This window comes from Battus philenor, unplaced genomic scaffold (genome assembly GCF_028537555.1).
Source record: "Battus philenor isolate CCGP_79_NKW_IND1 unplaced genomic scaffold, ilBatPhil1.0.hap1 SCAF_2, whole genome shotgun sequence".
In the NCBI taxonomy this organism is placed as follows: domain Eukaryota; kingdom Metazoa; phylum Arthropoda; class Insecta; order Lepidoptera; family Papilionidae; genus Battus; species Battus philenor.
The window spans coordinates 1,938,342-1,953,166 of NW_027181682.1; the positions used below are offsets into that span (position 1 = coordinate 1,938,342).

Here is a 14,825-nt window from a genome sequence, read left to right on the forward strand (position 1 = left end):
TATTTTTCGAATGTACGAGAGTAATATTTTTGCTGTCGGCGGGCTACCAGTATTCGACCGGCGGGCCGCGGTCTGTGCAGCCATGCACTAAACACATGCAATGGCATACTTAATGCATTTTAGTTATTCTCTACCAATCAACCTAGAGTGATAGCCTAGCGTAGAGGACATACTTGCTATCGTTAGTCATGGGTTCGATTCCCAGGATAAAATCTTATATAATTCACACTTAGTGTATTATGTAATAATGCCACTACTTATAAGTTTTCAGAGCTCTCTCCTGCCAAATGTGGCAATTATGGTATATCCTCATATGTATCTTTGGAGCCCTATATCTTGCAGTCAGTGGCGTACCAAGAACTTTTGCCGCCCGGGGTGATCTCCAGTTTGCCGCCCTTTCTATTACAAGTCAATCAAATAGTTGTTTTTATAAATTAATACACATAAAGAAAATATTAAGTTATTTAATCAATATTAATAATACACAGAGTAAATTTTTTAGACATATTAGCTTTCATACTAGAAAAATCGTGTATCTCTCAAAATTTACATTATTTGTAATTTCTTGTTCTATTGACACTATTGCAAGATTTTGTAGTCTTAATTGACTTATTGTAGAACGAAGATAATTTTTTTCAACTTCAATTTTGAGAAGCTTCTTTCGCAACCAGCGACACTGATTGAAATTATTAAAAAAATTCTTAACAAAATTACAATGTTGGGAACAGAATTTTCACATTGAACATAAGTAAATATAAAAAATGCCGCCCCAAGGTATGTGCCGCCCGGTGCGGACCGCACCCACCGCCCCCCCCTAGGTACGCCACTGCTTGCAGTGGATATTGTTTCCAGACAATTATAACTAAGGAGTCTTCAAGACAAGAGTAAATAGGTATCTTCTAGTCAAGTCTACCATCATAGACCTCGTCATCGCTTAACATCAGGCGAGACAGAGGTCAAATTTGAATACATTAGAAAGAATATTCCGGAATTTTTAATTGAGGTAACCCGGCACTTTGATTTAAAGTTTAAGGCGTTTACGAACTAGTGTTTGGGCAGCGAATTCAAGTAACGCATAAGAAACATTGTATATAATTTTTAAGTTGCATTTGGAAGAAGAAAGATCCGTGAAATAGCGGCAATCCCTCTCCGATCTGTCGGCACATGGTAACATTTTTTTTAGTAATTTAGATACCTACTAAAGAGTATTATATTGCAAGAATTACTATCTATAGATATGTAAGCACTGACCTACAGTACCCAATGTCTCATTTTAACAATAGATATAATGGTGTTTATTTTATACAGTTGTAGTTTTCCTAAATAATTAAATACGTAAATATAATGTGAACATGTTTTTTTTATTTTATTTTACCCCAACCTAAAGCCACCACTTATAGAAGAATTCGTGTATTTGTTATTATACATTGTTATTATACAAAGAACAAAAATAATTATCAAAAGAAGCAAATTATACTTATATTAACAGCTCCTAGTAGATACCGGACTGTTTGCATTTCGTGCGACAGAGATAACACTCTACGAAGTCGAAATTAGCCAATTGTCTCTTTCTAAAAGTCGATGTGCAATATTAATCGCCGGGTGCTGTACGGGTAGAACAAATCAAATACAATCCGGTATAAAAGATCCAGATAGCAGCATCCAGCTATAAGCAGAAAGCTCCGACACATCACCGGTATTTCATGCTAATTATTGAGATAAATGTTATTTCAATGCATCGATAAATATAAATCTGTATAATTTAATCTGTATATTTATACAGCCACTGGGAAATAGGTGTCGTTAGTGTTAATTAGATTTGACAATAAAACACATTGAAAAATGAATTGTCAATGGTAAATTTATATCATCATTTCAGGGGTAGAATGACCACAACTAGACATGTTTCTTTTATAGTTTTCCAATAGGAGTTATGGCGAGATCGTGTGTCCATCTTGTAGATCAGGCCCACTACTCATAAAATACCAGAGGTTTGGCAGCAGCAACCTTTGCATACCACACATCGCAATCGCCAAACAGCCTACCAGGCTATTATAGTATATTCCTCCAAAGATATTTGGGGAAGAATTATACGTTGCAGTGAACGTCTACCCGTTGAAAAAAGGAGAATAAATAAATATATAATGCATTAATGTTCCTGATTGCTTACATTAGACAAGTGAGAAAAAATAAATTAATTAATTTGATAACAACATTAAAATTTAAAATCGTAGACGCGATTAACGAATTCCCGCCATTTTGTCAATGTCATTGCAATTTTTTTATTTTTTTTTTCAAATTTACATGCGTATTCGTTGTGGACATCTGTCCGGTGTCATTATTATAATTGTCAAACCTCCCACTTTCCATTAAAATTTCAATTATTTTCATATAATTTGCATTAATTACGGTTTAAAAAAATTAGTTATTTTATATATATATACACATACGACCAGTGGTATCCTGGCAGTGGAGTACTAAGATTCCCGGGATACAATCTTGTATATAATTCACACTTTGTTCATGAATTATATAGGATTGCAACTTCTTAGAAACAAGTACGTTGGGCCATCCCTTGTCAACGCAGCCGCGTCCTCTGTATACCGTAACACCACATTTTAATATTCCAACCGCGATACCTATGGGCTGAAACGACTGAATTTTTTATACTATTTTCACAAATTTACACCAACGTAGAGATTACGTTCCGTGACATTTTGAAATTCGAACGTGAAAATTTTTGCTGTATGATTTTTGCTCCTCAAAAATTGCATTAACACTTGCGTAAATACAATAACTGTTGAAATTAAAAAAATACGCATTTGACAGTTCGCCTTGAACTTCACGCATTTGACAGTTCGCTTTGAACTTCACGCGTTTGACAGCTCCCGTGCTGTCAATTTATAATTGCTGCATAGATTAGTATTTATCGAAATAAAATTATTTATTTCATATTTAATCTGTAAATAAAGTAATTACTCTGAAACATGTTACGTTAATTTATTTCTTTATTGATATGTGACAAGTCAATAACTTATAGTATCACAAATCTATGGAAACCGTTTGTTATATGAATGTTTTTTATTTTAATATACAAGACTAGTTAAGGGCGTAAGATATATTAGAGGGAGACTTTTGCCTTGAAGGCTTCGTATGGAACTAGATATTGAAGCCATTTAGCACAGACTTATTGAACTTGCAGTTAACATTGACAGCCGAATCAAACCGGATACTAATGATAGAGCCGGTCCATTTGTGCAATTGAGAGACCGTTTCATCTAAGACACGTGACCGCATCTTGTTTTGTGTGATGCGTTGTGATGACGTCAGCAATATGTCACTGCAATTCGTTCATTCAGTTCGAATTTCTATTCGTAGAATTTTATATACAGAGTGATTGGAAATAGGTACGAAAACCTTGAAAAAATTGGACATATTGTTAGTCTATGTACGGAACACTCTTTCCAAAAAATCAATGGTTTTATTAACAATAAATAATGTAATGATAATATAGTAATTTTGATCAAAATTTAAATTTCTGCAAATTAAAATTAATTATTATTTACTATCTGTCCCTATACAGTTTGTACTGCCTGAAATTATAACAATTAAAAAAAATAATGTCTCATATTTCAGAGAACATTTTACACAATGTGATTGAAAATAAGTGAAAAGGTGTAAAGTTTGCTGAAAAATGATCTAAATCAGTGTTTCCCAACGTAGGGCCCACGCCCCACAGGAGGACAATTCGAAAATGGTCTCGACATTTTCGCTTTAATATAAAAAATTTGTTTGTTACACAAGGGAGCATAAGAATTTTAAGATAGGGCATGGTATAGAAAAGGGTCAGAAACACTGATCTACACATTCACCCCTTTGTAGTTTTTACATTTATAACCAATCATCTTGTATGTGTAGGCGAAGTGTGTTGATGATTGATTATTTATTATATAGGTGATCAATTTTATCACAGATAGAAACAACGTTACAGTACCATAAGCATCACAGGTAACACACATTGGTTGATGAGTAGATGTTGCGTTTCTCGAACACTACTAAAACGAGTTGGATTCGACAATTGACAAGTCAACAACTTCAAGAATCGAGTCTGCAACGATTAACGAGTGAACATAACTTGGACATTGTTATATCACAGCGAGTGCTTCACGCTACTTCCCCCGTACCTCAGAAAAGCATGAGACATTTCAAAGACATACTCCTCACAGGGTTCCTACAAAACACGCACCACACCACACCCGCTGCAGACAATCACAACACTGGAAGCGCTAATTACACAGCATGAGCGACCCCTTTACCTGCGATACTCCGCACAGAATATCGCTTCATTCATAATAGAACAAAACACTACTCACCACACCACAACATCCTTTCTTAGTGTGCGGCCGCCCGCTCCCTAACCGCGAAAGTGTGGGCAAACCAAGGTTGGATCCGGACTCATCCTAGGCTCGCCTGTGGTCCACGCTGCTGTCCCAAGCCATACACAACATCAACACTACACAGCTCTACTCGGGTAGAGCGGGTTACTACTCGTATATGCAACTTCGTACAACTGTAATGCGTCTGTCCGGCTTTGGTTTTATTTTTAAGTTTACAGACTCTTCTGCTCAGTCAACTCAGCGGATGAAGCTGTAAAAGCACCCGGGCTAACAGCATTAACATCAATAGAGAATAAGTAGCCTAAATATTTATATGCATAATTAATGAAATGCGAGTTTAATCCGCTCGCCAACAGATGTCGCTGTGCCAGTCTGCGTGCACGTGTGACGTCACACACGTGCGTTCGATCCCGCGTACGTTGTATGCGTACGCGCAGTCGTATATAAGCTCCTGACGCGGTCGCACGGACGGTCAAATATCAATAGCAATCGATGTGCAATTATTAAAATTATTTGTTTTCATAAACCTATTGTATTTTAACACGTGATAAATGGCAAGCAAAATAAACGGTCTCGAAGGCTCCGAGTGGGCTAGGGCACCGCCGCCGAGTGGGTCCATTGTTGACAGGATCGCGAAGATATTTTACGATCCCAGCGATGGGAGTATTTTGGGGAGAACGCCGAAAAGATGGGGTAAGAATTATTATTCTGTTATATAACGTTGTTATTGAAAATCGTACTTCTTTAAATGTATTATATCTCATAAATTTGACGAATATAATTTTAAATTTTTGCAAAGAAATAAATTATTTTTATTTTACTGCAATAGATAGCAACACCTATCTGTTATTATTTAATGTTACGCTCTAGTCGATCACTAATAGATACATATTATATTCAAGGTCAAGTGTCACTGACATTGCGTTCATTTATTAAAAACAATTGACTTGCATTTAATGTTAATCAGGTTAAATACATGCATTTGGCGATCTATTAGCAAATAATTTTTAAATTTTATTTTGTACGAACTGAAATGTATTGAATAGTGGTTGTTGATATATAAATACAAACTTATTACTTCGCTTGAAACACATACTAGACCAGTGATTCCCAAAGTGGTCTATATCGACTCCTGGTGGTCTATGACAACCTGCAAGGGGTCTACGTCAACGAAAAAAAATTTAGGGGTCCATGAAATGAAAATGGGGGTCCACGATAGTGGATCTCAACACATACACTGATAGTACCTATTTACTTACATCATACTATCTTATAATATCAAAACATTTACATTATTTATAAAAGTACCTAGGAATTACAAAATTTATTATATATGTTTATAAAATTGTAGAATGTGTAAGTTGTAGAATGTGGTTTCCGCTTTGTGGTGGCAATGCATTCTGAACTTGTAAAAACCTTAGAGTCGCAGTCTCGTGTTTATTTAATGTTACGTATATTTTACATAACAGATGCAAAATTTTATTTTGAGTAGTTTTAATTTAAATTCAATTAATAAATGTATAAATTAAAATGTGTTTTTACTTTGAGTTTTTAACACTTAACTTCACTACAGTTAGAAATTAACAGGAAATCAATATCAGGTAAGTAGGGGGTCTACCCAACACGGAATGACATGGCAAGGGGTCTACGACACAAAAAAGTTTGGGGAACTCTGTACTAGACGATCCGTAAATGTGGTAAATGATTGCATACGCATTGTCTTATTAAGATCTCAATAATAACATGACATAAAAACGATGTAATACAATCTAGATTCTAGATGTTTCTAATAATTTCAAAAAGTTATACGTGCGTGGTGACTGGGTCGTGTTGTAGGGGGTACGGTGTCCTGGGTTGATGAACCGCTTTCTCATTCGGGCAGTGGTATACTTGCGATCGTTAGTCATAAATACAATCTTATATAATTCACACTTTGTGCATTAATTATATAGGATTGCAGCTGTTTGCATAAAAGTTTCCAGAGGATGGGCAGCAGCGACCTCTGTGCTGTAATGCGGTCCAAAGCGTCTGCGAAGCGTGATGATTATGGTACATCACCTTCATAGATATCTTTGTGGTTGCAATGTCTTCCTTCTTTAAAAGTCCAATACACAAATAACCTGACGTTTATTCTCGTCATGTCTAATATATTTCAGAGTGATCAAGTTTTAACATCTATAGCCAATCACACTGTATAATTTATTTTCAGATATATACTATAATAATTGTTAATAATACTACTTATTATCTGTTGATGCTGTTAGTTGAGGGCGCTTCAGTTGATCGGAACTGAGTTCAGGGAGCGAAAGGGTCTGTGAACTTAAAAATAAAACAGAAGTTGGACAGACGCATTGTAGTTGTACGATGACGTTTGCACGTAGTAAACCGCTCTACACGAGTAGAGCTGTGTAGTGTTGATGTTGTGTATGGCTTGGGACGGCAGCGTGGAACACAGGCGGGACAAGGATGGATCCGGATCCAATTTCGGTTCGACCACGCTATTCGTGGCTAGGTAGCTGGCGGCCCTTTGAAATCGGGTGATGTAATGTTCATAATAATATCCATTATCTAAGTTGAGTGCTGGAATTGTAGAAGTTATAAGAGATAGAACTAAATTAACCAGTCACGCACTTAGCTTCACGAACTGCTCGTCTGGTAAGGCCCTCGTGTGGTTACCACAAGGCGGAAAACGCGGCATGGGTAGGCGCTCCATTAGGTGGATCTGCGATATGGTTAAGATGGAGGGATATCACTTGATGTAGGCCGGTCATTATCGCTATCTTTGGGAGAAGTCTATGTCTTGCAGTGGGTTTTCATCTTTTGAAAAGAGAGAGAGACAGAGAGATTTTAATCGTATCGTCTCTCAATTCTCTTTCTTGAAGAACAAGACGCATGAGCGCAAGATGTGGAGACCTTTGATCGCGGCTATTGACTTCTCGAATGCGGCTTAAATTGTTATCAATAGTAACTAGGTACAGACTCTCTATAACGCGTTTTCATATTACGCTTTTTCATGTCATCTGGGGATTACCTGTGCTATATTTCCGTACTATGAAAAATATATTGATTTACTTATAATATATTTTTTCAGACGAGCAATTTATAAAGCCACATCGGTGATATTAGTTCTTTTACGGATCTCCTCATCTCTGTTTTAATCTTGATGTTATTATAGTAACTTACCAATCGACTATTAACCCTGTTTTTTATATTTTCGATACGTAATTAACGTGGATTTTTTAGATCCCAGCAGTGGCGTACCTAGGGGGGGCGGTGGGTGCGGTCCGCACCGGGCGGCACTTACCTTGGGGCGGCATTTTTTATATTTACTTATAGTTGTAAAAAGCAACTTATTCATTTCATATTTGTTTTCTTTCTTGAATAAAAATTAAAAATTCTGTTCCCAACATTGTAATTTTGTTAAGAATTTTTTTAACAATTTCAAACAGTGTCGTTAGTTGCAAAAGAAGCTTCTCAAAATTGAAGTTGATAAAAAATTATCTTCGTTTTACAATGAGTCAATTAAGACTACAAAATCATGCAATATTGTCAATAGAACAAGAAATTACAAATAATATAAATTTTGAGGGCATTATACACGATTTTTCTAGTATTCAAGCTAGAAGAGTAGGTATTATATAAATATGTTTACGAGTGCATACAAATACGTCTAAAAAAATTTACTCTGTGTATTAATTAATATTGATTAAATAACTTAATAATTTATTTATGTGTATTAATTTATAAAAACCACTATTTGATTGACTTATAATAGAAAGGGTGGCAAACTGGAGATCGCCCCGGGCGGCAAAAGTTCTTGGTACGCCACTGGATCCCAGTGTCTCAAGGAAGAATAGCCCTTTCAACTTTGTCTATTATAATTTGGTTACCATAGACAATCACTTCCTTTCAGAAAATAGAGGTTACTTATGGATCCTAAGCAATTTAGAGTAACACTGGACAAAATTTCAGTACTTTAAAACACGCAAAAGTGTGTTGTGGTCTTTTCGCGCCAACTTTTGTGTTGCCAAATCAAATTTCAATAAAATTGGTAGGTATATATTTGTCGAAGTTAACAAAAAAATAGTAATTACAAATGTATTGTGAAACAAGTCGTCACAAAATTTGTTATATCTTGAAATTACGAAAGAGATTTTGAACCATGTTTACCACAAGGATGGAAGTATGATTAGACTGCAAATGATAATGTTTTACACATTAGTTTTCTTTTATTCGGAATATTTCAATAACATCAAAATTAAATAACAGTTCGTAATTGATCTTTAATAGCATTTATTATTTATTATATTTAATTGTAATAATAAATATTTGTCGCGCATTTTAAATACTTCCTCGTTTCTATAAGCCGAGATGTATTTATATTATTTATTTGCATGCAATATAAAATATGCAAACATATGCATATATCATGCACTATTCATAAAATTATATTAGCTATTGTTTCTGTTTACAATAAAGTAATTTTATATAATTGACACTTTGTGCATTATATAGGATTGCTATTGCTTACAAATTAGTTTCTACACCTATCCCCCGATTTACACGGTAGATACGTTCCTGAGAAAAACCGTGTAAATCGAAAATTTAAAATTTTCAAGTCAAAACCGTGTAAATCGAAAAGCTTGCAGAAATGCATAATTTTGCTATTTAACAGTTGTGATTTTTTTTTAAATTTTTTTTGGTGTACATAAAAATAAAAATAAAATGCATTGACAAGTTAAAATATTTAATATATTACGGAAACACTGTCACTGTCAGAAATTACTCTCTTTCTTTTTTTCGGAATCGAAGGTTCGAATTCACTTTCATCACTCGAAGTTATTTGTGCCGATTCGATGTTCGAAGCAGAAATATTTACATTATGAGAGATGGTAATAAAATTGGTTATTAAAACAAAAAAAAAACTTATTTGAAAAACCATGTAAAAGCGAAAACGTGTAAAACAATTACCGTGTAAATCGGGGGATAGGTGTACCACATTGCGATCGCCAACCCGCTTGCCAAGTGTGGCGATTACAGTATATCCCTCCATAGATATCTCTGGGGAAGGCCTGTGTCTTGCACTGGACTTCTATAGGCTAAAACAATTTAGATATTAAACGGTTTTATTTAGTTCGACCCGTACGAAATTTATTTGTTTGGGTCAAAATTAGAAATTGAAATTTAAGCACCTTCCCGTTATCAGATTGATCTGAAATTTGGTATACACCTACACATACACATTTAATTTAGATGACAATACAATATAATAAAATCAATAACATTATAAATCTAAGATGGCCGCTGATACAAAATGGCGGAGTAGGTACATATTTTTACATTGCGCGATCAATGGCCATTGGAGACGAAAGATTCTCTTAAATTGTCCACGAGCCGATAGTCTTTGATCAGCAGTGGGCGCCTATCGGCTGAAGAAGAAAAAGGTCTTCCTGTTTTTCTTCTTCACGGACACGAGATATTAAAATAGTTTTTATATGAAAAATAATATGTATAAATTAATTTCGTTCATTTACAGAACGTGTAACTCGATTATATTTAAATAATTTCTATTATCTGGTAAAAAATACACAATTTTTTGAAAACTATTTACAAATTGCTTGCGTTATGAAATATAAAAAAATAAGTCCTGAATACTCAAGACAAATGGTCATCCTAATCAAAAATATCGTTTTATTTACGTGTCGAGAGAATGTTTTAAAAATAACTGTTTAGTACTGTTCAAACCATAGGAATATAGGTTACAATATTTACTATCGTAATATTTAAATATACAGGATGTTTTGTTGCACATACTGTATAAAAATCATTTGTTTCATAAATAATATGTAACACAATGATAATATAGCAAAAAAGTGTTTATAAAATTCAGATTACGATATATTAAAATTAATTTTTGTTTATTATTTGTCTCTGTAGACTTTGCCTGTAGTTATTGGCCTGTAAAATTAAAATAAAACATAGGTTGATTTGTTATAGATATAAAACCTTTAAAGGTGCGAATGTATAGCTCATTTGTTTATGATTTAAACCGTTTCATCTCATATAAGTAAACTTTGGCCTAAAAATTGAGTCTATGGCACAAGCGGTCCAAGAAATTATCAATTCTTTCAAAGGTATGGCGGTACTTCAGCTCTGAACAACTGATTAATCTTTACACTGCCCAAATTCGATCCTGCATGGAGTACAGATGTCACCTCTTGGACGGTGCAGCCAAATATCTTCTGAAAGCTTTGGACTCAGTTGACCGAAGAGCCCGTAGGTTAATTAGCAAAGAAAAGCTCTCAAATAGCAGACTACACACCCTTGAACATCGTCGTCGAGTTGCCAGCTTATCGGTTTTCATAGGATACACTTTGGAGAGTGCTCGAAGGCTCTTTTCGAACTGATTGAGCCATCTCCATTCATTTATCGGACTACTAGGCGCAGGCAAAAGTTTCATCTATACGTTGTTGGCATACCCAAAAGTCGAACTAAACAGTTTGACAGCTCATTTTTGGTGAGAGTCGCCAAGATTTGGAACGACCTGGTGGGTCTATTTTTCTTGATGAATTGAACTCTGGAGCCTTTAAGAGTAGAGTGAACAGATTTCTTTTGGATGGGCGTGTACCACCTTCGCTTTCGTCTACACTTTCCATCAGGTGAGATGGAAGACAAACGCCTGTTCCATTACAAGTTTATAAAAAAAGTATTGTTTAATGAGAGATCAGCACCTAAGTACTTACTCATCACGATATCTCTTGAATCATTAGGTTTAGAGATTTGAAATTTGATATGAATATTCCTTTTATTACGTAGATATAAGCTAAGAAGTAGATTTTACAAAATTGTACCTGCATAGGGTAGACGAAGCCAGTGGCGTACCTAGGGGGGGCGGTGGGTGCGGTCCGCACCGGGCGGCACTTACCTTGGGGCGGCATTTTTTATATTTACTTATAGTTGTAAAAAGCAACTTTTTTATTTCAAATTTATTTTCTTTCTTGAATAATAAATGATTATTATAACTTTAATATTTGATTTATATAAATTATGATTAACTTTATGATTTCGAATGTTATTCTTCGGTGTATATAAATAAATGCATTTTAGTGTAAATTTTGGATTCTAATTCAAGAACAAGATAATATTTTTATTTAATTGTATTCATAAAATTCTTTGAATTCGTAAAAAGGATCTTTACGACTTTGTTTGGCATTTTTTTCTAACTAAATTTTTTTGATGTCAGTTTATAAATGTCATTTCTTTTGAAAACTTTATATGATTACTTTGAAGTGATATATCAATATTTTTTTAAATCAAAAACCACTATTTGATTGACATATAATAGAAAGGGTGGCAAACTGGAGATCGCCCCGGGCGGCAAAAGTTCTAGGTACGCCACTGGACGAAGCGCATATTAAATTCCCGAAGCGGATAGGATGCACTAGTATTTTATTTTCAGACGTTTTATTTATTTATTTTTCACGCTTCCTTTTTTAATTAATAAATAATCGATACATTTACTATCTACATTACTATACATTTATTATCTGTCCGTGCAGACTTTGTAATGCCAGACGTTACTGGCTTGTCACATTTCAATTGAAAAAAAATAATTAATGTATCATATTTCAGAGTGATCACTTTATATAGGTTGATCGGAAATAGGTCTAGATTTGAAAAGATATACATACTTACTCTTTTAAAGGTTTTACACCTATTATCAATCACCCCGTAGATATAAACGTTACATAGTAGTTGTAACTTGCGTCTATGCTCGTGTTAACGTGATATTGTACGACGTTATTTATGTTTCTTTATGGCCCCCGCTATTGGGAGCGTCTCTTACTCCTATATTTGAGAAAGACAGAGTCGTTTTATTTCATTTTATAATCTTTTTAACATTACTTTTATTTGAGAGCTCTTCTTGCATTCTTCTTATAATCTTTCGTATTTCATCTTTCTTTCCACATTTCTTCTGTCTTTCTCTTTCATTCGATATCATTCATTCGCCATTCCTAAGTTTTACATTTATATATTTTATTTTAAAAATTTTGTTCTATATACATATCATTTTTATTTTGCTTCATTTGCTATTTTATTGTATACACTTATGCTTATTTTTAACTTTTATTTTTACTGATTGCTTTTTCTGCAATTTTCCTGCAAAGTTCAAGGAATGCTGGTCTCTTCTTGTTCTCGTTTATTAGCGAGGCCATTAACTCCTCGCAGATCTTCATACCTAACCGGCATTCGGAGTCGACCCGGAGTCCTCCGAATGCGGGACAGTGAGCTACCAGGTTGACCACGGTCTGGTCCACTTCCGGTTCACAGAAGCATGAAGGGTCCTCCTTGAGCTTAAACCGGTGAAGGTACTCGGAGACCCCCCCCCCCCGTGTCCCGTGAAGAGCTGGACCAAAATCCACCTCGACATTGCGGAGCACGCGATAGGCTGAGACGGCGTCTGGGAATTGTAATTTATGTTTAAATTGAACACAATTGGTAATTATTTTTCAAGATCATATTGGTCAAATGTTAAAAAAGATTGTCAGCATGTTTAGTTCAGCATGAGTGAAATCGATGACGTCATTCTTAAAATACAGCCTGATTATTAGGTAATAGGAAGTATAGTACCCGGCAATATAAATTGCACATCTATATTTCGAAAATGACAATCGGCTTATTTCGGCTTATTAGAGTATATATCTCTAAAATACAGTAAATAAAAAATATCTAAATATTAAATGATGTTCGGCTACATTTCTCCTTAGTACTTTTCAAGAAAGACAAGGTCGAGATCGGGTTTAAATTGTCATGATTTATCTATAAATATTAAATATGTATAGCAAAAAGTCTTTCCTTTTTTTTCTGTTTATGACTCTGAAGTCTTTCGTACCGAATATATTGTGGAGTAAAAAATCACCAGATTATTATTATCGACCAGACAAACTAAAATCATACTTTAGAAACTGCTTAACAATATCATCATTAAATCCTTTATTGATCACCATAAGGTTGTTGCGGTCGTAAAAATATATGCAACTGTCCAACGCAGAATAGTCGCATCTAAATTACATCATACTAATTAACTTAACAATATAAATTGTTATTTTATTATAATTGAAATCACTGCAAAAATCAATTGTCTGCAACTGCTATCCAAATGCCATTTGCATTTTCCGTGGATTCGATGCAGAAAGGCATTGTTAAGATAGAGATGCTCGTGGAATCCAAAGAGAGCTTCGGCTCAGGTCGCTATTTCACTCGATTGGAATTCCAACAAACTCTTATAATTAGGCCTATGAAGTAAACTTTAACAATATCGAACTGTCTTTGCCGATTCGTGGTCTCAATTCTAGAACATTAGCATAGCGGCTATCTGTTTTCTTCGCTATGTGGCATATACTGCCACATATTCAAAATACACTTAAACATCTCATGTCATTTTTGTAGCTTATATGAACTATTTCCTTCTAAATTCTAAACACCCCACTAGATGGATCGATGACGCAGGACTGGACATCGTGGTGATGTTTGATGGAGAATTATGCCTTGCAGTGGGCTTCCAACGACTGAGAAGAAGAAGCATAAGTTAACTAAATATGAGTACGGAGAATAACATATTTTATCTGTGCTCATGTCTATCCGGTCTGTTATCAGTTTGTCAGTCGAAACACACTCTCTGTAAGGCTTCAACCAAAGATCGCCATGATGATATTGACTATTTTGTTGGTAATATTGACTATCCACGCGTTTGCCAGCACGTGAACGCATTTCGAGAACTTTTCGGCCCACTACCATCTCAGACAATAAATTCATCGGGATTCGTCGGTGATCGTGGTTCTTCTGCGGATCTCCTCATTTCTGATTCGATCTCACGCTTACCAGCGATTTGCCACACTCTGCCACGTTCTGCCATAATTTGCCACAATCTGCCACGTTCTGCCACAATCTGTCCAGAGCATTAATTTATTTATTCTTGTTTTTACTATACTTGTTTTCACTACCAAATGACTTGTGTATACATTTTATTTGTAACAATACAATAATTATGTAATTCAAATACAAGATATAACAGTAATAGGATTATTGCGGTTAAACTCGGTCATATAACCACAAACAGCCTTATTGGCGTTTAGATATATGTTAAGTTCAACTACTATGATCATGCATTGCGTGTATTTTGATATATTTGAATATTTTGACACTAATAAATAAGTAGTTACTTATCTATTACTTTACATAGTACCATTGCAAAATTTATTAACTGGTTGAACATACAGGGTGACTGGTTTTAAGTGTAAAAGATACTACCTTTCGCTAGCTTAGAGTAACCATTTACAAATATTTCGTAACAAACTGAAAAGTGTTTTATATGAGGCGGATTCTCCTTCTTCTTTTAGCAGGCATAAACAAGCTAGCAGGTATAGG

The 14,825-nt window shown here is 34.8% G+C and overlaps 1 protein-coding gene across 1 annotated transcript in view; it reads left to right on the forward strand.

Moving 5' to 3' along the window:
- The first annotated feature begins 4,853 nt into the window (after nt 1–4,853).
- LOC137922469 (sodium/potassium-transporting ATPase subunit beta-1-like) overlaps nt 4,854–14,825 on the forward strand; it is a 29,048-nt gene continuing 19,076 nt past the window's right edge. Inside the window, exon 1 of the mRNA XM_068765472.1 lies at nt 4,854–5,090. Coding sequence (XP_068621573.1) covers nt 4,949–5,090 — 142 coding nt within the window. The 5' untranslated portion in view covers nt 4,854–4,948. The remainder of the gene's footprint in view (nt 5,091–14,825) is intronic.